Source organism: Paramisgurnus dabryanus, chromosome 11 (assembly GCF_030506205.2).
Source record: "Paramisgurnus dabryanus chromosome 11, PD_genome_1.1, whole genome shotgun sequence".
NCBI lineage: Eukaryota > Metazoa > Chordata > Actinopteri > Cypriniformes > Cobitidae > Paramisgurnus > Paramisgurnus dabryanus.
In genome coordinates this window covers 6,463,122-6,489,109 of record NC_133347.1, presented here as the reverse complement: position 1 = coordinate 6,489,109, position 25,988 = coordinate 6,463,122, and the positions used below count along the sequence as shown (strand labels likewise).

Sequence of the window (25,988 nt, the reverse complement as noted above, 5' to 3'; positions counted from 1 at the left end):
TGCAGTTTTGACGAGAATAGCGTTATAAAGAGAAACTTATGAAGTCATTGATTAATATTAGCTTTACAGTAAGTTGTGTTCTTCACAAATTAGTTAGCCACTCACAGTTACGAAGACAATGCTTGACGGAGCACATACTAATGTACGCTATGTTTAATGTTGTGCACAACGTTTTTATAACACAAACCCAGGGTTCCGTGCAAACTTTAGACTTTTATAAAAATAAAGCGTCTTCGCTCCGCCTCTTTTATTTAGCAAGGGTGTAGAGTTGCGCGAGCTTATTGAATCAATTGCTAACTAACAACACAAGCAGCAGTAATCTTATATAGTGATATATAAGTGCACGGCTGCGCGTAGTTTAAACGTGTCAATTCTCCGTCTCGCGTCATTTCTCCTGCTTGCGTTTTAACTCGCAAGTCGACAAAGAGACGGATTAAAAACACCAAATGTAAGCGGGAATGCGTCTCTCTTGTCCATTTATAATCCAATCGACCAAAGCGCGTCTTAATACCAGGTGTAAAAATGTTGTGAAGAAGACACTGCGTGACTGCTTCAATGCCACCTGAACTGAGAGACTGACTGAACTGAAGTGAAAGGGGTGGGGGATTGGCTGGTGTCACTACAGTGAGTGATCTGGGTCGCCATTAGCAACCAGTATGGCGCACTCTGCTGGACAAACAAGTACTTACATCTTTCAAATGCATTTAATGTGTTCTGTAACAAACGTTCATATCGGCGCATATCTGCGGCTTATACGCCGATACAGATATATCTGCGACATGCTCATATCGGCCGATAAAATCGGCAAAACGATAAATCGGTCGGGCTCTAGGATGCGCGTAAAATAATAGATGCCTCAGTCACGTTTAAGTCCAAATGCTTTCATGCCATTGATTGGCTGGTAAAGTTAGAAATGTTTATACAAACCACATTTATATTATGTTGTTAAATGCATCAGTTTACGAAGAAAAGCTATTAACATAAAATGTTTAATGTACTTGAAATGTTACACATTGATATATGCATTTAATCTTTTCCTGGACGTTTTGTTTTTTTAAATAGTTACCAGATATCGTCATGCACTGCGATTATCGTAGGATTGGCGCATCGTGTCACAGTTTCGTTATTGCGGTCCATGTACCGTGTATCGTATCGTATCGTGAGGTACCTTGCGATTCCCACCCCTAATATTGTGCGGCCCTACTGCCGTTGTATTTTATGGGTTAGTCTATTTAAAATAATATAAAACATTATAGTCTTTCTTAAAGGGCTAGTTCACCCAAGAATTAAAATACATTTCTTAGTTTTGCTAAATACAAAGGAAAGTATTTTGAAGCATGTTGTAACCAAGCAGATCTAAGGCGCCATTGACTAAAAAATAATAAATATGGTGCTCCAGATCTGCTTGGTTATGAACATTTTAAGCTTTAAATAAATGACACAAAGTGTATATACAGTACTTGTGTGCATGCTATATAAACTCTGGCCCTCCAAGGTCAAAGTTTATTCTGCAATACAGAATTTCTCAAATCTTATGTGTGTTTGTTTCGCATTTGTGCACCTGTCAGCCTGTTGATTTGACCTCTTTCTCCATCATCGTTCACAGTCCTACAGTACATGCAGTTTATGGAGGATTACTCCGAACCGTTGCCTTCCGTCTTCTACCAGACGCCACAGAACGAAAGCATTTATGAGCAGCGCAATAGGAAACGCTTTCAGGAAGTGTACGGCATCAGCGACTCCTTCAGCAGCGGGGGCGAGCCACTCCCACCTCCGGCGCTGCCGCCCAAACAGAGACAGCTGGTGAGAGCTATATACATTCTCTATGTCTCTCATTCTCACCCTGCCCAGATGCTCTTTCAATGCATTTACTTCTGCTAACATTCACCATTAATCATAACGGTATTGTATTTCCCATAGTGTTGGAGTGGCAGTTATTACATCGATTCAATTGCGTGTGGCACAGTGTTTTATTAAAAGTCTGAAGCTGTAGCATTGCCCTCAGCGATCGATGTCGTATTATTTGTATCATTCAGTCACTTATTGTATTGCACAAGCATGTCTCAGATTTATTTAGCCAAGGCTGCTGTCTTATTAGCCAATTTTTAAGTTAAAGGAATAGTTCAAATAAACTCTTGGATCTTGGTTTTTAGATGCCTTCTAAACAGACATACTTGATTTAAAGTGGTACTATTACTGCTTTTAACAAAAGCCCTATTAGGACAGAATTAAACCAAGTATGATCATGTTGTTAACCAAGAAACACATTTTCGGGTTTGTAAAATTACAGACTCGCATATGAATTTATCTTCATTCAATCATGCAAATTTATTTTACAGACATCCTCATTTGAAACAATTGAAGAGTTTAGTTCCAAAATGCGATAAACAATTTTTTTTTAAATAAGTAAGAGCAAAAATCTGTATTGTATAGTAATTTCTTTATTTTACACAAAATCCGATATCTGCCGTGTTATTCTGTCATCTATTCTCAGTTTTTTTCCAAAGCGCGATAACCGCCAGTCTTCATTCTCTGCAGAATGCATTAAATCCACTTAACCAATCACAGCACACCTTTCCACGCATTGTAAAAAATAATGGAGGCGTTTTGAATACACACGGAATCCTAGTTTTCCTCATCTTGTACAAACAAACAAAAACAAAATAATAATTTTGATGGCATTGATAAACCTGTGGTGGGGAAAAAACATAAGCCATTAAAATCTAATCATTTGCTTGTTCTTACAAGACATGACAGCATTAAGCTTTTGTCATGCTAACACAAACCGTTTTTATTTACATTATATGAGAAAGTAAGTGTTTTGATTAATGCCATTAATGTTTATTTTTTAATCGGTGTATACCACTAGTCAACTAAATGAATATAACATGGCAAAGATGAATGCACATTTATATATTGAATCAATAGATTTATTGCATTTTGTGGAAAAAATAATCTGTTTTTATAATAAATCTTTGAAAATCAAATTATGGATTTGAATTTTTAATGGTATTATAACCTAAAGATGCTATGTGAAAGTTTGTAGCAGAAAATAGTGGTTTTCATTTTGTCACTTTCTTGGTATAGAAAAGACATTTTTACCGAAATTAGTCAAAATAGATTTATTGCGTTTTGGAACCAAACTCTTTAATTATTGTCAGAATAGGTTGATTTTTGTGACGTGGTAACAACAGACTAGAAAAGCAGTTTAACTAGACCTCACCCGCTTTATTATAATGTTAGACTTTACAGAAATGCATTATAGTCCCAATTGGCTGTTTATTGTATTTCTGGGGGGAAGTGGGGTTTTTTGGTCAAAGAATAGATATTGGAGTGAACTTATATTACACACTACATTAAACATGAGAGAAGGTATCAAGGGCCCCCTAATGGTTTTAAATCATACCGAATGATTTTTTTTTTTTTTAAGTAAATCCATTTTATTGTGCTATGCACTGAGTTTCAGTCCAGAAAGTCCATTTAATGACCATTAATTAATAATAGTAAGATTAAATGCAGGTATGTTTTTTGAAAGTGAATTTCTGATTCAGTTGTGTTGTGTTGTTCATGCATCTGTTTTTAGTTTTGTCTCTCGTTGACTCATTATCACTCTCTTTTAAGTGATATGATTTCTATCATTTTTATTTTGTATCACCAAGAAGACGACTTTACAAAGGTGTGTTGCTTAGACCATGGGTTTTTAAACTGGGTCCGGGGACCCCCAGGGGACCTCATGGGTCTCCAACCTTTTTGTGAGCAAGGGCTACCACAATGGACAAAACAATATGGATGGCTACTTTTTTATATAGTCTATTCAAAACTTATTTGTTTAACTTGTTTATTATTGTTTAAAATGTTAACATAAATAAAAAGCCACGCTTATATATAATATGTAATAAATAAATATTAAAATTGAGGCTATTAATTAAGACACAATTCTTTTTAAAGCTGCTGTAGTATAGATGCATTTGAATTGAACAGTTTATAATAATGTTTATATATATATCACAAAAGGTTCATCTTTATTTGGGGGTCCATGGCATCTTAATGTTTGAAAACCCCTGGCTTAGACATCTGAGTTCAGAAATAGTAATAGTAGCTAGCTGAATAACATGCACGTCCTGTCTATTATTAGTCTTATTCAGCGTCTTGTCATTTCCTTTTTTTGTTACCAAGATAGTATTAACCAGCACGAAGAGTTACAATCAGTAGATTCAATCTACTGTTACTTCCTCTTGGCATAATAGATTTAACTCAAGAGTAGTCCTCATATTTAATTAAACGTGTATAAAAACGAGACTGTCCTCTGTTAAGCCCTCATCTACTCGGTAATCTACGCTCTGCATGTGCTTTTTTCACTTCCTTGCCACGCTTCTCTTTTTCCGCTTAGGCCTCCTCACACTCTGCATCTCCTTCCTCCTCCTCTTCCTCCTCTATTTCGTGCAACCTCCAGCAGTGTGCTTCCGGGCCGGGTCCCGGTGAGACAGAACCTGCTCTCAGCCTATCAGCATCTAACTCCTCTCTGAGTCGCCAGGGTTCCCTACCTGTCCCCACGGTGAGTCACAGCTGCGTTTCACTGACTAATGTCTTTTCAATCTTTGACTTTCTCTTTTTGAACTAATAAAGGCACTTGTCCATCTTTGATATCTTTTTTAAGCTGACTAGTAGGACTGGGCGGGATGACTGTATATTCCGTTATCGTGAAATAAAATGACAGACGTAACAGATTTTTCTATTCCGTCTATAGAGGGTATGCATTGAAGTCACTTTTCCACGTTACCACGCCGGATCGCACAACTCCTTTTCCCATTTTAGACTGGGGGCAACCTTCCGATCTCTCTGATGAAGCCAATACGGAAGTGATTTAAACTGCAATTCATGGACTGGCCACTAGAGGCCGCTGGCTCCAAAAGGGAGTCAATTCCCATAGACCCCCATGTTAAAATGCCATACTTTACAGTAGAAAATAATATGTTTACAGCATGGTACAAAAATAGTTTTTGGTCTGTATAGCTAATTTTGCCCTTCATGACAACGGTGAGGGGGGTGAATTTTTTTATAACTCATCCGTTTAAATTATATTAAGCCTTAAAGTTTTGCATGATTAAGGGCGTGGCCACTTTAGTAACCGTTGGATAGCCACTGCTGTTACTAGAGTCGTGCTAGGAGGGCGTGGTTTCAGCAACCAGCCACCTCAGCATCACCCACGTCCCGCCTCTTTACCCGTTTTCGGATATCCGTGACTGATGCACAATAACGCGAGGCCAAGATGACGACGGCAGGCACCGCCTACGTTAAGCTTCAAAAATGTACTTCAGAAACCTATGGGTGACGTCACGGACACTACGTCCATCTTTTTTTACAGTCTATGTTTTAGACGTGTTTTTCACGCTATGCTAATGCTTTTTAATGACTTTTTGCCACTCAGTGGGCGTAACCGCAGTCACTTTAGCCAAAGGTAATGTCACATGCCAACCCTCTATACTGTGAAATGTAAATTAGTGGGCGTGGCTAACTCTGCACATGTTAGACCGAGTGTGACGGAGAAACGTGTAGTATAATCCACTCTTAATAAATGAATGAGTTATTTGTGTAAGTTATAATAAGCGCAAGTGAATCCACCACAGGTCTCTCTCTCTCTCTCTCTCTCTCTCTCTCTCTCTCTCTCTCTCTCTCTCTGCTCATGCAGCAGCAGGTATATCGCATGAGGTCTCTTGAGGTGCGCGCAAGGGGCTGTGTCGCCAAATAAAGAAAGTTTGATGTGCCGTTTGCTCATAGTACAAACATCTTTGATCAGAAAGACAAGAAAGAGACGCAAAGGTTAAGGTCGCTAAAGAGCGTCAAGACCTTAAAACAGACTTCATGGTCATCGCCTCATAGCAGCTGTCATATTTATAATATGTATATCTAGAGCTCCGTCTCTCATATACAGGTATTTATCCAGTCTATAGGTTTGTGCATATATTCATACTTGTTTATTTTACATATTGCCTATTTTTAATGAACTGTATGCATAAAAAACACTATAAATGCATACTAGAGTTTCAATAGTCTATAAAATAAATAACTCAATTAAAAACAAGATTCTGTCTTTTGGGCATTTCAACTTCAACTTGCCCATATAAAACTGTGGTGCATTTGGTTAAAAGCTATAGTGAGTGGCACATTTCTGGAAATATTTATATCCCAAAAAACAATATTAACTGAAAAACATATATACTGTGAAAGATACCGTTACCGTGAAATAAAATTATTCATTCCGTGAAATGGATTTGGTCATACCGCCCACCACTACTCACTAGCTAAAGTTGGGTTATAAATAAAATTCACCCTAACCAGAATGCTTGAGGCATATCTACACTACGAAGGAGTATTAGGGCCAAGCTAAAATAAAAAATAAAACCATCTCGAGATTAAAGTCAAATTAAAATGCGAGGATAAAGTCATTATTAAACTAGATAAAAGTCAGAATAAATATAATTTTGAGAATAAAGTCGTTATGAAACGAGAATAAAGTCGTTATGAAACGAGAATAAAGTCGTTATGAAACGAGAATAAAGTCGTTATGAAACGAGAATAAAGTCGTTATGAAACGAGAATAAAGTCGTTATGAAACGAGAATAAAGTCGTTATGAAACGAGAATAAAGTCGTTATGAAACGAGAATAAAGTCGTTATGAAACGAGAATAAAGTCGTTATGAAACGAGAATAAAGTCGTTATGAAACGAGAATAAAGTCGTTATGAAACGAGAATAAAGTCGTTATGAAACGAGAATAAAGTCGTTATTCTATATAAATAATGACTTTATTCTCGAAATTATATTTATTCTGACTTTTTTCTTGTTAAATAAAGACTTTATTCTCGCATTTTAATGACTTTTATGGTTTTATTTTTTATATTAGCTTGGGCCTAATCCGTCTTCGTACTACACAGTGTTGCCTTGCATTGCAATTATAATTTTTAAACATTCACATCCTGTTTTGGAGATGTAGGAGCGACATAGTCTGTAGCTTAGTTGGTAAAGTATTGCATTATTAGCGCAAATGTTAATGGCTTCGATCACAGTAAAAAAAAACATATGAAGAGCTCAGATGCAAAAATAAGGTGCCTCTGACATGTTTTTGTGTAAATGAGCATTTTTTTTATTAGAAACGTAAAACTTATGAATGGCCTGAGAACAGGATTAAGCCGATTTGATGCAATGGTATTTGATGAGCGACATTTCGGTTAGCATCATTATCTCATTTTTAAAGGAGGTTGCGTTTAGCGGCTTTTGTATCTAAGCTCCTCATATACTGATAAAACGTATAGCATGTAATGCACTGTAAGTCGCTTCAGATAAAAGCATCTTTGTGTAAATGTATGCAAACCCTGCTGATTGTGTAATTATTGATTTTGTGCAAACAGCTGCAGAAACTTTGTATGAGCGGCTGCAGAAAGCAAATTGAATCACAAGCTTCCTGTAGTCTGCAGGCGACTAATAGTGTTACAGCCTCAATTAACAGTGCGGCTGACTTGTTAGGGTCGAGTGAAATCCTTCCTCGCACTGATCTAAAGACTCGCAAGCGTATAAAACCCTGTGACCTTTTGAAAATCTCGGGTTGAACATGAATCACCCTGCGGGGTTCATCACGATCACCTGCTGTTGGGTGACAGAGCTGCCTGTTATGATTTTATGTGTGCTTAGCTGTGCCCTATGACTTTGTGCAATGCCTCTTTTTGGAAAAGTTAGTACACAAGTGACCTGTGTGACAGATTGCAGCACATAATATGCGGTAGGAGTGTAAATTGTGCATTGATTTCACCAGACAGTAATACCATAGTGCAGGGGTGTCAAACTCAATTTCATCCCGGGCCACATCAGCATTACAGTTAATCTCAAAGGGCCGGTTGTATTTGAACGACTGTATGAATGTATCAACTCTTTTATTACTGTACATTGCATAATTTTCCCTGCATTTGCTTTACTATTGGTTTTGTTAATAACTCAATTAATACCTAGCTTTGAAAGTAGAAGCCCAGGCAAATGATGACAAAGTGTATAGAGTACAACTATTCTACAGATTATTTAAAAAATAATTGTTGTGACAAAAACACATGTTGTATGTGAGAACAGTACACTCAAAATGTTATGTTATCCTGCATTGTGCAGGTCAGAAAATTAGAGGCATTTTAGATACTAATAAAGAGTTTTACAATCTCCACCACAAAATTATGCATTTATTAAACACATCTACCTTCGCTTGTCATTTCTTGCCCACTTTACAAAAAAGCTGTGATTTTTTTACCTGGCTTTAAGTGTCTGATTGACTGACGTCTCATGAGTTCAGTGTTGTAGGCTACAGATCAATAGTTTCAATCGTTTATTAAAAGTAATCGGTTAAGATGAGTCATTAGTTCGCGTATTTAGCGGGAATAGACGCGTAATAAACGAATCCCAGCTGGACATCGCGAAAAATTTCTGTACACGAGATGGAAAACATTTTCTCGCTGGATCCGCGTGAGCGGGCGCGAGAGAGGGAGAGAAAGAACGAGCGGATACTGTCCGTTTCCATATGCGGAGGTCGCATAGGCAGCGTCATCAAGCCTGGTTTATTTAAGTTAACTGACCATTACATTCGCAAGTCATACGCATATTACAACTATTTACTATAAACAAAGAATAATATTTAACTTTATAATTGTTAATATTCTGAAACAAGACAGTCTTGATGACGTATGCAGCCTGGAAATGCGACCTACGGAGGCTGCAGCGTTCGCATTCAGACATGCCCACTCTAATAGTGCGCGCGTGCGGGGCACTGCTCATTCTTTCTCATGCAATCATCAACATTATCACTATAATTACATTACAAAAGACTTTGGCGGGACAAAAATTAGTTTTGGTGGCTGCTAAAAAAAATCTATATAGGAAATAACTTGCAAAAATAAAACCTATAATAACAATAAAATAATCTGAAAACTCTCGCGGGCCACATAATTAACATAATTTTTAAACTCTCACGGGCCAGATGAAATGAGGAGGCGGGCCGGATTTGGCCCGCGGGCCTTGAGTTTGACACCCCTGCCATAGTGTATTGATTAAAAAAATGTATATTCGATTATTATGACATTGTGGACTTGTGCCGGTATTCTGTGTATTGTGGTAATTAAGTAGCAAAAAAAAAGAAAAGGTACCGCAATAACATATTGTACATCGATAAAAGTTCTAGCAAGTAATAATTGCGGTTAAAAATTGATAGTGTCACATACCAATGACATACACAGTGTTTTGAAATATAATTGTGTTATCTGAGATCACTTGCCTCACTGTAGATGTGACTGTAGACCATTACTGGGTATTTTGTGCATAGGCGGAGTTTGGGGGGCAGTGCCCCCCCAGGCCAGACCATTTATGATTTTGTCTATTAATGAAATAAAAATATGACAATTTATATTTTATTAGTTTAATTTTAATATTTTATGGCTTAAATAATTTTATTTAAACCATTTTTAAAAACTATGAAGCCGCACTCTCTCGCTCATCTCAAATATTGCAGTTCCCTTGTTTGCCAGTAGGTCTCCCCAAGCAAAAACGCGAATGCCTATGATTTTGTGCTTTAATGTATCTGATATCACAATAAATATATCAATATAAATCATGTATTGATCACCGGTGTCATGTTTTATGATATTACAGTAGTAATGTGTTTTCCGGTAGTCCACTTCACATGCCACTCCCCTTTATCGTGGTAATGCAGTGCACAATTACCTTTTCATGCCTTCCAATGCATGTGCTGTCCTTCCTCTTCTTTCCTGTAGAGTGCTAGCGATGAACGTTGCGAGGGTGAATACGTCAATTTGTATTCGTCCAACCAAGCCAATGGAAATGTGACTTTCTCCAATGGAGTAAGTAACAAGTGGACGTTTGCGGCCGACAGGTCGTCTCTGGCCTCACGTGCTGCGCTTTTGCTGTTCGTGACTCTAATGCTTCGCTTTGCATCATGCAAATAGTTCCTTGCAAACTCGTGACACCTGTCGGCAAGAAACGTTACATGCGATACTGCATCTTCAGTTGATGTTTTTGTTGAGTTGTCCTGGCTGGCCACACCCTTAATGGAGTATGTTGTGAATGTAATGCCAAATTTTGCAGTATTTTTGTGTGGGCAAAAAAACAGAAATTGCACCTGTTTGGATCCTACTTTGTGGGCAAAGTAGTAGTTTTTGGATGAGTTTGAATGCAGACATTGTTGCGAAGTCAAGATGTTTTAACTGAATTTGAGAACTGAAAAGGGGAATGGTTGAATGACCATTGTGTGCACTTTAAAAAATAAACATTCAGATATGTTTTTTTGCAGGTTGATTTAAAATGTAGGTCATGTCTTTGTTTACATACAAGTACTGCAAAATGCACAATGATTTGGGCTTTCAAACATTCATTCATATATGAAACTGGATCATATATGTAGGAATATGAAAATAATGGATCATTGGAGATGTGTGATGTCTAGATGTGTATATGTGTGTATGTATGTGACCCTGGACTAAAAACCAGTCATAAGGGTAATTATTTTTTAATTAAGATGTATACATCTTATGAAAGCTGAATAGATAATCTATTCAGATTTGAACTTCTGAATCTGAGGGTGCAAAAAATGTAAATATTGAGAAAACCTTTTAAGGGATAGTTCGGGCAAAAATGATATTAAACCCATGATTTACTCACCCCCCAAGCTGTCCGAGTTGCATATGTCCATCGTTTTTCAGACAAACACATTTTCGGATATTTTAGAAAATGTTTTAGATCTTTCAGTTGATTAAATGTAATGTTACGGGGTCCACGTCCTTCAAGTCCAAAAAAAGTGCGTCCATCCTTCACACAATAAATCCAAACGGCTCCAGGATGATAAACAAAGGTCTTCTGAGGGAAATACGCACGGTTTTGTTGTAGAAATATCCATATTTAAAACTTTATTAACGAAAATAAATACCTTCCGGTAGCGCCGCCATCTTAGTCGCGTCCGCATTCAAGATCAGAGCTTTACGCAACTTACGGAGGCTACTCTGCTGCTGCTCTGTGACCCCGCCCTACGAATTTGTCATACGTCACTAAGAAAAGTGCGTACACTACGCTAATACTCTCTCCTGAATACAGAGGAGTCTAAGATGGCGACGCTACCGGAAGGTATTTAACGAAAATAAATACCTTCCGGTAGCGCCGCCATCTTAGTCGCGTCCGCATTCAAGATCAGAGCTTTACGCAACTTACGGAGGCTACTCTGCTGCTGCTCTGTGACCCCGCCCTACGAATTTGTCATACGTCACTAAGAAAAGTGCGTACACTACGCTAATACTCTCTCCTGAATACAGAGGAGTCTAAGATGGCGGCGCTACCGGAAGGTATTTATTTTCGTTAATAAAGTTTTAAATATCGATATTTCTACAACAACACCGCGCGGATTACCCTCAGAAGACCTTTGTTTATCATCCTGGAGCCGTTTGGATTTATTTTGTAAAGGATGGACGCACTTTTTTTGGACTTGAAGGTCGTGGACTCCTTAACATTACATTTAATCAACTGAAAGATCTAAAACATTTTCTAAAATATCCGAAAATGTGTTTGTCCGAAAAACGATGGACATATGCAACTCGGACAGCTTGGGGGTGAGTAAATCATGGGTTTAATATCATTTTTGGCCGAACTATCCCTTTAAGGTTGTCCAAATGAAGTCATTAGCAACACATATTAGAAATGATAAATACATTTTGATGTAAGGTATGAAATTTACAAAATATCTCCATGGAACTTGATCTTTACTTAATATTCTAATAATTTGGGAATAAAAAATTCTGTTACAAACTTTTACTTAGCATCTTTATGTTATAATAACATAAAAATTCAAATCCATAATTTAATTTTCAAAGATTTATTATAAAAACAGATTATGTTTTCCGCCAAATGCAATAAATCCATGACATGTTTTTTTTCAAAATGCTATAAATCTATTGAATCAATAAATAAATGTGCATTCATCTGTGCCATGTTATATTTATTTAGTTGACTAGTGGTATACACTGATTAAAAAAAAACATTAATGGCATTAATCAAAACACTTACTTTGTCTTATTAAGAACACTGTCATTGCTGCTGTTATACTTGAGACGTCGGCACTGAACTTTTTTGAACGCGATCAGCTGTAAAATGTTTTGGTCCTGCTCGATTTTCATTGACTTTGAATAAAATAATGGAAAGTTATTCATAAGATCCACCTGGGGTCAATGTGTTAGCATGACAGAAGCTTGATGTTGTCGGGAGAACAAGCAACAGCCGGCATTTTCCATCGCCCGAGTGGCTTACGTTTCTTCCACGCCGCAGAAAACCACCACTGGTTTATCAATGCCATCAAAGTATTATTTTGTTTTTGTTTGTTTTTGTTTGTTGTTCACGAAGTACAAAGTAGATGAGGAAAACTAGGATTCTGTGTATTCAAAGCGCCGCCATTGTTGTTAACAATGTGTGGAATGGTGCGCTGTGATTGGTTAAGCAGATTTTATTGCATTCTGCAGAGAAGGAGGACTGGCTTTATCACGTTTTGGGGAAAAGTGAAGAAAAAATGACAGAAAAAATTAAGAAAGATGACAGAATAACACGGCGGATATCGGATTTTACGTAAAATTAAGAATTAAATTTTTAATACTGATCTGATACAATTTTTTTTTAAATGGCGTTTATCGCATTTTGGAACCAAACTCTTCAAATATAGCCATGCGACTAATGACTGGCTTTGTGCTTCAGGGTCTAAAATCTCACACACATTTCATCATGACATTGAAGTATATTTTGTCCTTTTATTAATTATTATTTTCAAATTTTTAGCCTAATAATACATGTAACCTCATGTCTCATGGTCTTATGGTGTTGGTATATGGTGTTGATGACTGTTTTCTGTATTGCTGTTTTGTAAAGTTGATCCATTAGAAAGCATCTTCCCTACATCTCTAACATTAACATCATAGCAGGATGTGAAACCCAGCTGTCCTGTTTTAATGTTGTTGTGCACTCCTGACAGTTCCAGTGATATTTAAAGATTCCTGTGTGCTTTTGTTTTTATCTGAAAATCCCAGGACTCTTCTTGTGAACCCGAGGACTCGCTCGAAGACTCGTCTTCAGAACACGGCAAAGACCCGGTCGACAGAGAAGGGTAACCCTGCTGTGTTTCGACTCTGTGTTGTGTTCACACAAAAATGAATGTTGTGTTAACTTGTACTTGTTGACTTGTGACTTCCACAGATGGAAGCAGAAATGTGTGGACCCTGAGATGAGCTCAGACGAGGTAGATGAGCTCTTGCTGTTAGACCATGATGACATCATGTCTCGCTTGACGATAAAGCAAGAGGTAAGGAGATGTACTTATTCATTTTGGGTTAAAGAGGTGCTGTTGTGTTTCATTTTAAGGAGTTTTCATTAGGGCTGGGCGGTATATCGAGTTTTGGTAATATATCCAAAGGGATACAGGGCGAGATAATATCGTCCATATCAGTGAGGCTGTTTACACCTGGTATTTAGATGCGTTTTGATCGACATTTTGAGCCCGTTCACTTTCTATCACATTCAGAGGTAGTCGAAAACGGATTTGAGCAGCCAACTAAGACCACCTGCTCTCCACCTCTTGATCTAATGTGATGTACCGAGCACAATGTTTTTACATCGGTCCTGACTTTTAGCGCAATGTTACAGTGCCTCTTTCATGTTTGTTTTATTTTGCGAGTGTGTAAAAGTTGTGCCTATTTCATCGATTGCTCAGGACAGAAGCGGTCGAAGTAGACAAAAGAGACCGATTAAAATACCATTGTGTCTCTCTCGTTTAGTTGTGATCTGATCAACCAAAACCCACCCAGTGTTTTAGACCTGTATAAACAACCTGATATGACCCTTTTTTGCAATATAAGCTCTGCTAAAAATGCTTACTAAGGTTAGACGTAAGCTTTCCAACAAGCCAGCATGTTATGCAGTGGTAATTTTTAAACCCAGAGGACATTTTATTTTCATCGTACATTGTTTTATTGAAAGCGATTATGATATTTCACAAGGCTTTTGACTTGTATGTAAACACTTATTACACTTAATACAGATATTAATCGTAAACCGGCATTCATATACAGTACTGTGCAAAAAAATCTTAGGCCACCACCACCAAACTTGTTGGTTTAGAAATTTTTATGTCCATCCATCCATATTTATTTTTTTCATCTATTTTATTAAGAAACAAACAAGACAATACAGGAAATATGTACAAAAAAAGTAAAAAAAATTACTTTCCAGGACTAAATGTCATCTTTAGGCATCGTCAGTGTTTAGTGTGATCTCTCTCGGCACTAAAAACATCTTGAGCGTTTTTGAGCAGAATGAAGTAAGAAGACAAATTTCTTTAAAATTATAAATTAGGATTTAATTTCATTTAGGTTTAAGAGATCTTGCAGTTTCCTGCTATTGCTCAAGTGGAAGGGGAGTTTACCCTAAAAACTTGACACTTCAGGCTTATACTTTTATACTGTTTTTAATACTACATACACATTTTCTGTATGTATTCTATTAAAGAGACTGAGAAAACATGATATATGATCACTATAACATTGCAAAAACAACAAATCTAGTTCTGGCATTTGCACAGTACTGTATATATCGCCCAGGCTTAGTTTTTATCCTAAATTTCATTGTATGTGATGATGGTTGTACTCTCTGCTGCCCTCTGCCTGTGACTCAGAGACACCACAGTGTTGAGCATTGGTCTTGAACAGGTGGTCTGTGGTGGTTTTGGGGTTTTCCAAATATAGTTTGAATGCAAAATATATTGTATGAACTGATGAAATTAGGCATCTAACAAACTCCATTAATAGGCCTAATAATAAAATAAAACTGTAACACTTTGCAATAAGGATAATTATTTAACATTAGTTAATACTGCATTTATTACTCTTTGTTCATGTTAATTTCAACAATTACTTATACTTTATTAAATTCTTGTTAACGTTAGTTAATGCACTGTGAATTAACAAACAATTAAAAGCTTTATTTCTATTAACAAAGATTAATAAATACTGGACCAAATATATTGTTCATGGTTTGTTCATGTTAGGTAATACATTAACTAATGAACCTTAGTGTAAAGTGTTACCAATAAAAGCGTAACACATAACGTTTCCATTATAAAATCTATTTAGCAAAATTAAATTAATTCAGTATGCATATATTAATTTCTTGTGAACATCATAACAAAGTATGTAAATCCGGTTTTAATTGGTTACATGTACTGGGGGTCCCTGCTCCTCCTTTCTATCCTTTAAGGGGTCTTTGGCTTGTAGATGTTTAAGGCCTCTGCTGGTGTAGAGTATTTTTATACATAGAGACTACTACATGAACAAGTTGTTATTCACCGTTTATGTTAACTCTTTCACCGCCAGCATTTTTAAAAAAAGTTGCCAGCCAGCGCCAGCGTTTTTCATGAGTTTCACCAAAGTTTAATGCCTTCCAGAAAATGTTCTTCTTTAAATATATAAACATACAATATACCAAATGAAAGAACAGACCCTCTGCTTTCAAACAAAAAAAAACGTTTCATCCTACCTTTAGTGGTTCTTTTGCAATCACCTTTTGAATATGGGTAGGTTTTTGCAAAAACACCATATTTTGAGCAAAAAGCAGAGATAATTCAATTTTTATGACGGACTTTTCATAGAGATCCCATTCAGAGCGATCTTTAAAACAGACACGGACATGCAGCCGCTTGACATAGGGCAATACTTCCGGTTTTAAAAAGTTGCGGAAAGAGTATTATCCACCTGGTGGATAATAGCGGTATTGCGGAAAGACGGAAAATCTCGTCATTGGCGGGGAAGCGTTTTCTCTTAATTGACGAGATATGTCGTCAATGGCGGGGAAAGAGTTAATGAGAGTTTGTAAACAAGGTGTAATTAATGACTCTCTCTCTCTTTCTCTCTCTCTCAGAACGATGATGGGCCTGATGTTCGAGCTGGATCAGGAGATATTTTATTAGTTCATGCCACAGAAAATAATTGCAAAGGTACTAATCCATTCTAATCTGTGTTTTTGCGTGTAATGGAGTCTCTTATTTTGTTTTTAAAGCCATCTAGTGTATTAAAGTAACTGGAATTAAAAATACATATGTTTCATGTTTCACATTCCTAACTGTGTTCTCTTTTGTAGATCGAGTTTTATACTGTGAGGCTTTCCTGACTACATACAGAACGTTTCTAACCCCAGAGGAACTCATTAAAAAGCTCCGCTATAGATATCCTTTCCCAGATTTACATTGTTAACCAATATTTTTCACATATAATGCCAATTTTTACAAGATGTTATTTAAGTCCCAGGTGTGCCTAGAATGTGTTTAAAATACCCCGCAGATTATTTGTTTTAACATGTCCAAAATGCCCGGAAGAAAAAAGTGCTGTTTTATGTGTGTACATTTAAATGTAAATAAGCTGCAGTTCCTCACTTACTTATCAAAAGACAGTACATGCTTTTGTTTAAAAATAGATCTGATTTCTATGAAAACACTCTTTGAGACAATAGTATATTTAGTCGCATTAGTGTTACAAATTGCAAACACATTAACACTGCAAAAAATTACTTTCTTACTTAGTATTTTTTTTTCTTGTTTTCAGTAAAAATATAAAAAAATTCTTAAAGGGGACATATCATGAAAATCTGACTTTTTCATGTTTAAGTGCTATAATTGTGTCCCCAGTGCTTCTATCAACCCAGAAAGTGTGAAAACATAGCTCATTGAAATTTGGCTCCCCTTGTGATGTCAGAAGGGGATAATACCGCCCCTTAATCCAACCACGGCACTGCCATTTAGTGCAGAGATTTAAAATGACACACCCAAACCAGCAGATTTTTGCTCACAAATACAATTTTAACATGCTGTAATACATTATCTTGGTATTTAACATGGTACTCTGAGCTAAAAATTCACATACACTGCAAAAAATTATTTTCGAGAAAAATTTCTTAGTATTTTGTCTTGTTTTCAGTACAAATATCTAAACAATTCTTAAATTAAGATGTATTTTCTTGATTAGCAAAACAACCAAAGAAAATAAGTCTAGTTTTTAGACCAAAATATATCAAATTTAAGTAATTTTGTTCATAAAACAAGCACAAAAATCTGCCAATGGGGTAAGCAAAAATCTTGAAAATTTTTCTTAAACACTTAATTCAAGAAAAATTCAAGACAATTTTGCTTGCCCCATTGGCAGATTTTTTTTTGCCAATTTTTATGCACAAAATCACTTTTTTGTGAATTTGATATTTTTGATCTAAAAATTACACAATTTTTATTGGGTTGTTTTTCCAATCAAGGAAATGCATCTTAATTTAAGAATATTTAGATATTTTTACTGAAAACAAGACAAAAAATACTAAGAACATTTTTTCTTGAAAATAAATTTTGCAGTGTACATACTCTGGGGACACCAAAGATTTATTTTACATCTTATAAAAGTCTTGTAAAATGTCCTTTTTGAATCCTGATTAATTTTCTTGATGAGCAAAATGACCTAAGAAAATAAGTTTAGTTTTTAGACACACATATACAATTTAAGTGAATTTGTGCTTAAAACGGGGTGAGAAAAATTTTCTTGAATTAAGTGTTTCGGAAAAAGTAAACTTGTTTCAAGATTATTTTCTCACCCCATTGGCAGATATTTTTGCTTGTTTTAACCACAAATTTACTTAAATTGTATATTTTATGTCTAAAAACTAGACTTAGGACCAATCCCATTTCTCTGTCTTAACCCTACCTCTTAGTTTTGCATGTTCACGTGAGAGTAAGGCCCAATTGGGATAGCCCTTACTTTCACGTGAACGTTCAAAACTAAGGGGTAGGGGGAAGACAGAGAAATGGGATTGGGCCTTATTTTCTTAGGTCATTTTGCTCATCAAAAAAGCATATTAATTTAAGAATTTTTAGATATTTGTACTAAAACAAGACAAAAATACCAAGAAAGTCATTTTTCAGTGTAGAAAAGCTTTTGAGTAAAATTAACCTGTCAGTCAGTTGCCGTGGGCGGGGCTTTGTTTGTATGACATCACATTAACAAGGGAATCAAACAGCATGTCTAATGAGACTGCTTTGGTTTAATGGGGATTAAAAAAGAAGGAGAGGGTTCATTTGTCCAAACACATAAAAGTGCATTTAGCATAATATGTGCACTTCAAGTCTCCCTTTGGCCTTAATTCTGAACACGTATAACAGATTTTCTCACAGCTCTGACAGTGTCAAACAGCATGTTGGTACAAACACTTTCTTCATGCTGGTGCGGGTCGTGGATGAGCTCTGGTGAGATTTCCATCTTCACATTCACACAATACAGTCACAGGATTGTGGCCACATTATATCTCAATTTAGAGAATAAAACCTGTTTATGTAATTTCTTAAGAAAAATGTTTCCTAAATATTATTTCTTAATTCATACTTACATGGAAGTGCAGTCCATGTTTCTACAGTAAAACTGCTCTATAGATCGTGTTTTGTCACCACATTGTCTCAGACGATGACATGTTTGTCCTGTGGAGGATAGCATAGCTTCCTATGCGTTTCGAAAGGGATGCACACTGCACCTTTAAAGAAGACTGAACAGGTGCATGTGTGACAAGTAGTGCTCATGAGCTTTATTTGACAACCTGTTTTGTTTTTGGCTCTTCAGTTTGGTTGAGCTGAATGAAGACATCCTGAAGCAGCTTATGGACCTCGTGCTACATCTGCTGCGTAACGGAGATCTCTCGCTGGCTCGGGTTCTGCGCAAGAACATTTTAGAAAAGGTCCAGCAGAAGAGGTTGCTGCAGTACACCAATTCCCTCAAAACGCTGGCTGCACGAGGGGTGGCCGCCAGGTAACGCTTACCTGGATCACACTGACAAAGAAACCATCTACTGTATGGTTCCAGTTTTTCAAAAAATTATGCCTTTAAAGAAGAACATTTTCTGGAAAGCATTAAACTTTTGTGAAAATCATAAAAAAATGCTGCCGCTGGGGATCCTTTTAAAAACGCTGGCGGGGAAAGAGTTAATATCATTATCTCATTTTTTGACGGAGGTGGCATTTAGCGGCTTTTGGATTTGAGGTTCTCCGTTTTTTAATATCATGACAAAACACCGATTCAGCCCAGATTTTTAACAGATAATGTCTTTTATAATGATTTTGACTCTTTAATTTTCACAGGCCCGGTACTCTGCATGACTTCCGCAGTCATGAGATCGCAGACCAGCTCACTCTTCTCGACGCAGAGCTGTTTTATAAAATCGAGGTGCTGCTTGTCACGTGTCCTTCATTACACTCCTTCACTTGACCTGTGTGAGATTTAAAGTCTCTGACCTTTTCTTCTCGTCTGTCTGCAGATTCCTGAGGTCTTACTCTGGGCAAAGGAACAAAATGAGGAGAAGAGTCCCAATCTGACACAGTTCACTGAGCACTTCAACAACATGTCATACTGGTAAAAAGATTTGATTCTCAAGCTTCAAACTTCTGAAAATCACTGCAAAAAAATGACTTTCTTACTTAGTATTTTTGTCTTTTTTTCTATAAAAATATCTAAAAATTCTTAAATTAAGATGTATTTTCTTGATGAGCCAAATGACCTAAGAAAATAAGTCTAGTTTTTAGACAAAAAAGATACAATTTAAGCGAATTTCTGCTTAAAACAAGCAAAAAAAATCTGCCAATGGAAATGTTTTTGCTGAATTTTTGTTGTATTAAGTCAATTCAAGAAAGTTTTCTTATTCTATTGGCACATTTTTTTTTTTTTTTTGATTGTTTTAAGCACAAGTTCGCTAAAATTTTTTTTTTTTTTTGGTCTAAAAACTAGACTTATTTTCCTAGGTAATTTTGCTCATCAAGAAAATGCATCTTAATTTAAGAATTCTTAGATATTTTTACTGAAAACAAGACAAAAAATTTAAGTAGGAACACTGCAAAAAATGACTTTTGTACACGGCAAAAAATAATTTTCAAGAAAAAAATTCTTAATATTTTTGTCTTGTTTTCAGTAAAAATATCAAAAAATTATTTATTTAAGATGGTTTTTCTTGATGAGCAAAACGACCCAAGAAAATAAGTCTAGTTTGTAGACCAAAAATATCAAATGTAAGTGATTTTGTGCATAAAATAAGCAAAAAAATCTGCCAATGGGGTAGGCAAATTTTTCTTGAAATTTTCTTGAATTTAGTGTTTAAAGCAACACTATGTAGTTTCCATGTAAAAATGACTTACCCCCATGAAACCCCATGTGGTTGAAAAGCGCAAAAGTGTCTGGTATCAACCAAAAAAAGTTTCGAAAACGAAAATAGGCAATCGATTTTAACCAAATATGTACACTATTAATTTTAAAAGAATTAAACAGTAAAAAATATAGATGTAACAAAACTCACAAACAAGCAGAAAAAGAAAATAAAGAAATCCGAAACTGCAGTAGGTGTGCGAAAGCTAGACAGAAAATACCCAGCAATTTTACGCACCTATAGTTTCACGCTTTCAATCGCTGCATCTAGTGTTTTGCAAAGAAAATGGAGGACAACGTCAATAAACCTTTGCAACACGAGAGAGCGTCGTAATTGTGACCTTACAGGAGATGATGAGTTATGACAAGGAGCCACCCTTGCGAGCTGACAGCGACCCGCTTTTGTGATGGAAGATTGGCAGTACGAAATACGCAGCTGGCAACGAAGTACCCGAGTTTCCCTGGGACATCAGTGCGGTCGGAGTGCGTCTTCTCAACAGATGGACATATAGTGAATGAAAAGCGCTCTGCTCTTGACCCCTAAAATGTTGATCGACTTGTTTTCCTCACCAATAATTTGTAATGGCCCTAGTCTTTTAGCGCATTTCATTATGCCTGCCTAGTGCCGCCTACGTTTAATAAAAAAATACACAGCATGTTCTCAACTTCAAGTAAGTCTATTTAAAGTTTCATTTTTGAACAGTTGTTTGAAATGGATCGAATCATTATTTAAAATAATTTCCTAAATCATAAAAGCAGCCGGTTGAAGCCTGCAGTAATGTTTTTCATTTATGGCAGCAGTCCACTATGCATATTTTTTAAGAGAATGTTGCACTACTGTTGCTGTTTTTTATTCTGCACGAAACTTAATGACAATGAATAAGAAATATTGCTGACTTGTGCGTTTCAGGCGCTCTCTTTACATTTGTCTGTTATTTGGCGTTGAAAATGGAAACGTCTTTTTTAGACATGGAAAATCGATTTTACAATCAATTCAATGAACACCTATATATTAAAAATCGAAAAAGATTTTTTCACAAAAGTGACAGCCCTACACAAAAACACTTAAATTTGATATTTTTGGTCTAAAAACTAGACTTATTTTCTTGGGTCGTTTTGCTCATCAAGAAAAAGCATCTTAATTTAAGATTTTTTTTTATGTTTTATTTAAATTAAGATGTATTTTCTTTATGAGCAAAATGAACTAGGAAAATAAGTCTAGTTTTTTAGACAAAAAATATACAATTTAAGCGAATTTGTGCTTAAAACAAGCAAAAAAATAGAATGAGAAAAATTTTCTTGAATTAAGTTTTTATGAAAAAATTAAGTTTATTTCAAGAAAATTTTTCATATTCCATTGGCAGATTTTTGCTTGTTTTAAGCACTAATTTACTTAATTTTTGTCTAAAAACTAGACTTATTTTCCTAGGTCATTTTGCTCATCAAGAAAATACATCTTAATTATTTTTACTGAAAACAAGACAAAAATACTAAGTAAGAAAGTGTAGTGAGGTGCTCATATCTTGCCATGTCTAATGTTATTGTTTTCCTTTTAAGGGTTCGATCCTTAATAATTCTACAGGAGAAAGCCCAGGATCGTGAAAAACTACTTTTAAAGTTTATCAAAATTATGAAGGTAATTTTTTTAACTAAATCTAATGACCTTTTGGACTGTTTCTATGAAGGATCCCTAATCTAGTATCCTTATATATTGCAGCACTTAAGAAAACTCAATAACTTCAACTCATACTTGGCAATATTATCAGCGTTGGATTCAGCACCCATCAGAAGACTGGAATGGCAGAAACAAACTTCAGAGGTAAATCAAACACTGAAAAACTTAGTATTATTGTCTTGTTTTCAGTAAAAATTCTTAAATTAAGATGCTTTTTCTTGATGAGCAAAACGACCCAAGAAAATAAGTCTAGTTTTAAACCAAAAATATCAAATTTAAGTGATTTTGTGCATAAAACAAGCAGAAAAATCTGCCAATGGGGTTAAAAAAAAATCTTGAACATTTTTCTTAAACACTGACTTCAAGAAAAATTCAAGAAAAATTACCTTACCCCATTGGCAGATTTATTTGCTTGTTTTATGCACAAAATCACTTAAACTTGATATTTTTGGTGTAAAAACTAGACTTATTTTTTTAGGTAATTTTGCTCATCAAGAAAAAGCATCTTAATTTAAGAATTTTTAGATATTTTTACAGAAAACAGGACAAAAATACTGAGTAAGAAAGTTATTTTTTGCAGTGTGCAACTCTCTCTTAATCCACTGATTGGTTTTTCATGTTAACTGTTGTTATCTTCACAGGGTTTGGAGGAATATTGCACTTTAATCGACAGTTCCTCCTCCTTCCGAGCTTACAGAGCCGCTTTAGCAGACGTGGAGCCTCCATCCATACCATATTTGTAAGAATAAGCATTAAAAGAAGACAATGTGTTTGTTTTGAACTGTGATTCAGATATTAATTTTTTGTCCCATGCCTTGTTTTCCTTAAAATACAGAGGTCTCATTCTCCAGGACTTAACTTTTGTGCATCTTGGGAATCCTGATCACATTGATGGAAAAATCAACTTTTCCAAAAGATGGCAGCAGTTTAACATCCTGGGTACCATGAGGCGCTTTCAGCAAGTGTGAGTATATAAAGAAATATAATCTGTTTTTTTATGCTAATGTGAACGATTTCTGCATTAATGCATTTGAGCAAAAGCAATGCAATTGTGCAAAGTGTGATTTTTAATTCTCTCTTTTACAGGCACTATGATCTCAAACACAATGAAGACATCGTCTCCTTCTTCAACGACTTTAGCGATCATCTAGCCGAGGAGGCTTTGTGGGAGCTGTCTCTGAAGATCAAACCGCGCAACATTACGCGGCGAAAAACAGAACGAGAAGAAAAGACATAGCTTGCCCGGCAAACCAAACAAACTTTTTCAACAAAGTTGCAGGACACAGCGATCGAAAGTTACTGTAACGGCAGCTACGAGACTGGAAACCATAATGTATATCTGTGACAGTTTACAGAAACTTTTTATAATTCATGATTTGATTTTTTGTAATTGCACTGCAGCTTAACCCGTGTACACATTTGAAGTGAAACCGCACCGAGCCGAGAGAAAGACGGAGAACTCTTTCAAGATTTCACGCGGATACATGAGATTGTGACCTGGAAATGAAGTTGATATTCCACCTCGCCATCTGGATGTTTGCGAATTATTTTCATGATGCTGATGTTTCTTGAAGACTGAGATTTTTATTTATTTATTTTTTATGTAAAAGATGCACATTAAGACCATGGGTTTAGGGTGGTCAGAAGGTCAGATATGGTTGGCGTCACTTTCAGGATTTCTTTGCTAATTCTGCAAATATTAACACCGTATCTGGCTCATTCAGTGAAAAACGTTCCTGACTTTCAGTGTATTTTTTCAGTTATTGCTGAATATACTGATTTAATTCAGCTAAGAGCGTGTTCGTTGTATGTGCATTAAGCCGTTTCAAATGTATGAAGTCAAAAACTCATATTTATGTTACACATTGCTTAGGTCTTTGTAAAATCTTGTCTTCCAATTACAAATAATTGTTGCTATTAATCAGGGAAACACACATTGTTTTGTTTACCATGCAAGTTATTTATTTGTACATTTATGAGTGTAGATAAACAACATGCTTTACATGACAAGATCAGTAGCTTCGATTGGAAAGGACGCCTGCTTCAACTGTGTTTTTGCGAGATAGATCTTAGGAGTTTTTCTTGTTGTAACTGTTTGTCTTGTGGTGCATTTCATTATTTTTCTCTTTAGAGAAATGTAACACTTTGCACAACGGCCAGGTACAAAATAACCACGCGCTCCTGTCTGACCCAGAGATCTGACCGTGATCAAAGACCTACTATCAACTGCTTAAAGCTGTTCATGTAGTGGTGTCAATGTAATTTTTTTAATGTATATTGCAGTTTTCCTTTTGTTTTTTAAAAGGATTTTACATTGACAATTGCTGAAAGATTTTCTCTGTTGTGTGAGACATAATAAAATGTGCACTTTGAAGTTGTTTGGGAATAAATGGTTTGATAAATGGTTTGAAATGGATAAAGCACAGCTGTGCATATAAGTCTGAATCCTCGCAAATTGTGGGAACCTGCTGTTACCTAAATAGACTCAAGTTCATTTAAAACTCCAAAGACCACAGCACGTCACCACGGTTTAAACATGATCATAATTCACTTTGTTCGCGTCTGTTATTGAAATGTAAGTTAATATAAAAATATCATTGATGTCCTTTAGTATTTTGGGATGTATGAGGTTTTTGTTTAGGCGAGGGACACCACTTTCCTTATTCTGAATTCAAGATGAGTGGATAAAAACCTAATGCAAGGTAAAAATACCTGACGAGCTAAACCAAGAGATTTAAAAGTATGTTGTTTAATATAATTGTAATGCTACAACCGAATAGTTATAACTCTGAAAAACAGATTTAGATTTTTAAATGAATATTTAATTTAATATGAATAACATTTAATGTATTAGATGCTTATTTCCAAAGCGATTTACAAGTGTGTGTGTGTGTGTGTGTGTGTGTGTGTGTGTGTGTGAGTGACTTCGGAGCAACAAGAACCGATAGGCGGATGACGTCAAAGTACCGCGAGAGCGATACAAAATGAGGCCTCTGTATAATTTCATAAATCGGTCTCGCGATACGTTGACATCGTCTGCCTGTCTGTTCATGTGGCGCAACAGGAAGTCGGATAAATATCATGTGACAGAGTTTTAAAGTTGCTCATAAAAGTACGCGCTAGAATTAAAATGCAAATTTAGACTGCAAAAAATGCAAAAAGAATTCTTAGTATTTTTGTCTTGTTTTCAGTAAAATATCAAAAAATTCTTAAATTAAGATGCTTTTTCTTTATTAGCAAAACAAACAAAGAAAATAAGTCTAGTTTTTAGACCAAAAATATCAAATTTAAGTGATTTTGTGCATAAAACAAGCAAACAAAATCTGCCAATGGGGTGAGCAAAAAAATCCTGAACATTTTTTTTAAACACTAACAGTTAAATTCTAGAAAAATTTGCTTGCCCCATTGGCAGATTTTTTGCTAATTTTATGCACAAAATCACTTAAATTTGATATTTTTGGTCTAAAAACTAGACTTATTTTCTTGGGTCGTTTTGCTCATCAAGAAAAAGCTTCTTAATTTAAGAATTTTTAGATTGTTTTCTTGAAAATCATTTTTTGCAGTGTACGAGACTTGGTAATTATTAAGTTCTCTCGAAAACATTTCCCTGCCATTGACGCTTCCCTGACGAGTTTTTGCGGTCATTTGTAATTACGCTATTATCCACTAGATGGCGCTCTTACCCAATTTTTAAAAATTGAAGCAAATCCGAATTTGATAATCGTTCTGAATCTGATCTCTTACAAAAATCTCTAACAAAAATCATTTCAGCTTTTGCTCAAAATTTTGCATTTTTTGAAGAAACCTACCCATATTTAAGATGTTATAAAAAGAGAACAAATGAGATGGGATGAATAAAACGTGTTTTTTTTTTCGTTTTGTTTGATTTTCATTTCATTTGATATATTTGTATGTTTATATATTTATAGAAGAAAATTTTCTTGGAAGGCATTTTAGATCACATATAATGCTGGCGGGCAATTTAATGAATGAGTTTAATATTTTACATTCTAAAGAGTTAATACATTAATA

The 25,988-nt window shown here is 35.6% G+C and overlaps 1 protein-coding gene across 3 annotated transcripts in view; it reads left to right on the top strand.

Moving 5' to 3' along the window:
• Positions 1-24,358, top strand: part of rapgef1a (Rap guanine nucleotide exchange factor (GEF) 1a) — a 42,507-nt gene extending 18,149 nt beyond the window's left edge. Inside the window, exons 10-25 of one of the 3 annotated variants that reach the window (XM_065248363.2) lie at positions 1,607-1,803; positions 4,391-4,555; positions 9,803-9,889; positions 13,106-13,182; positions 13,272-13,377; positions 15,987-16,062; positions 16,206-16,290; positions 18,253-18,345; positions 18,713-18,898; positions 19,228-19,312; positions 19,404-19,498; positions 21,839-21,917; positions 21,999-22,100; positions 22,598-22,695; positions 22,792-22,920; positions 23,043-24,358. In XM_065248363.2, the coding sequence (XP_065104435.1) occupies positions 1,607-1,803; positions 4,391-4,555; positions 9,803-9,889; positions 13,106-13,182; positions 13,272-13,377; positions 15,987-16,062; positions 16,206-16,290; positions 18,253-18,345; positions 18,713-18,898; positions 19,228-19,312; positions 19,404-19,498; positions 21,839-21,917; positions 21,999-22,100; positions 22,598-22,695; positions 22,792-22,920; positions 23,043-23,193 (1,811 nt within the window). In that variant the 3' untranslated portion in view covers positions 23,194-24,358. The remainder of the gene's footprint in view (positions 1-1,606; positions 1,804-4,390; positions 4,556-9,802; positions 9,890-13,105; positions 13,183-13,271; positions 13,378-15,986; positions 16,063-16,205; positions 16,291-18,252; positions 18,346-18,712; positions 18,899-19,227; positions 19,313-19,403; positions 19,499-21,838; positions 21,918-21,998; positions 22,101-22,597; positions 22,696-22,791; positions 22,921-23,042) is intronic. The other 2 variants (XM_065248364.2, XM_065248365.2) reach the window with 2 other exon arrangements.
• The last annotated feature ends 1,630 nt before the right edge of the window (positions 24,359-25,988 follow it).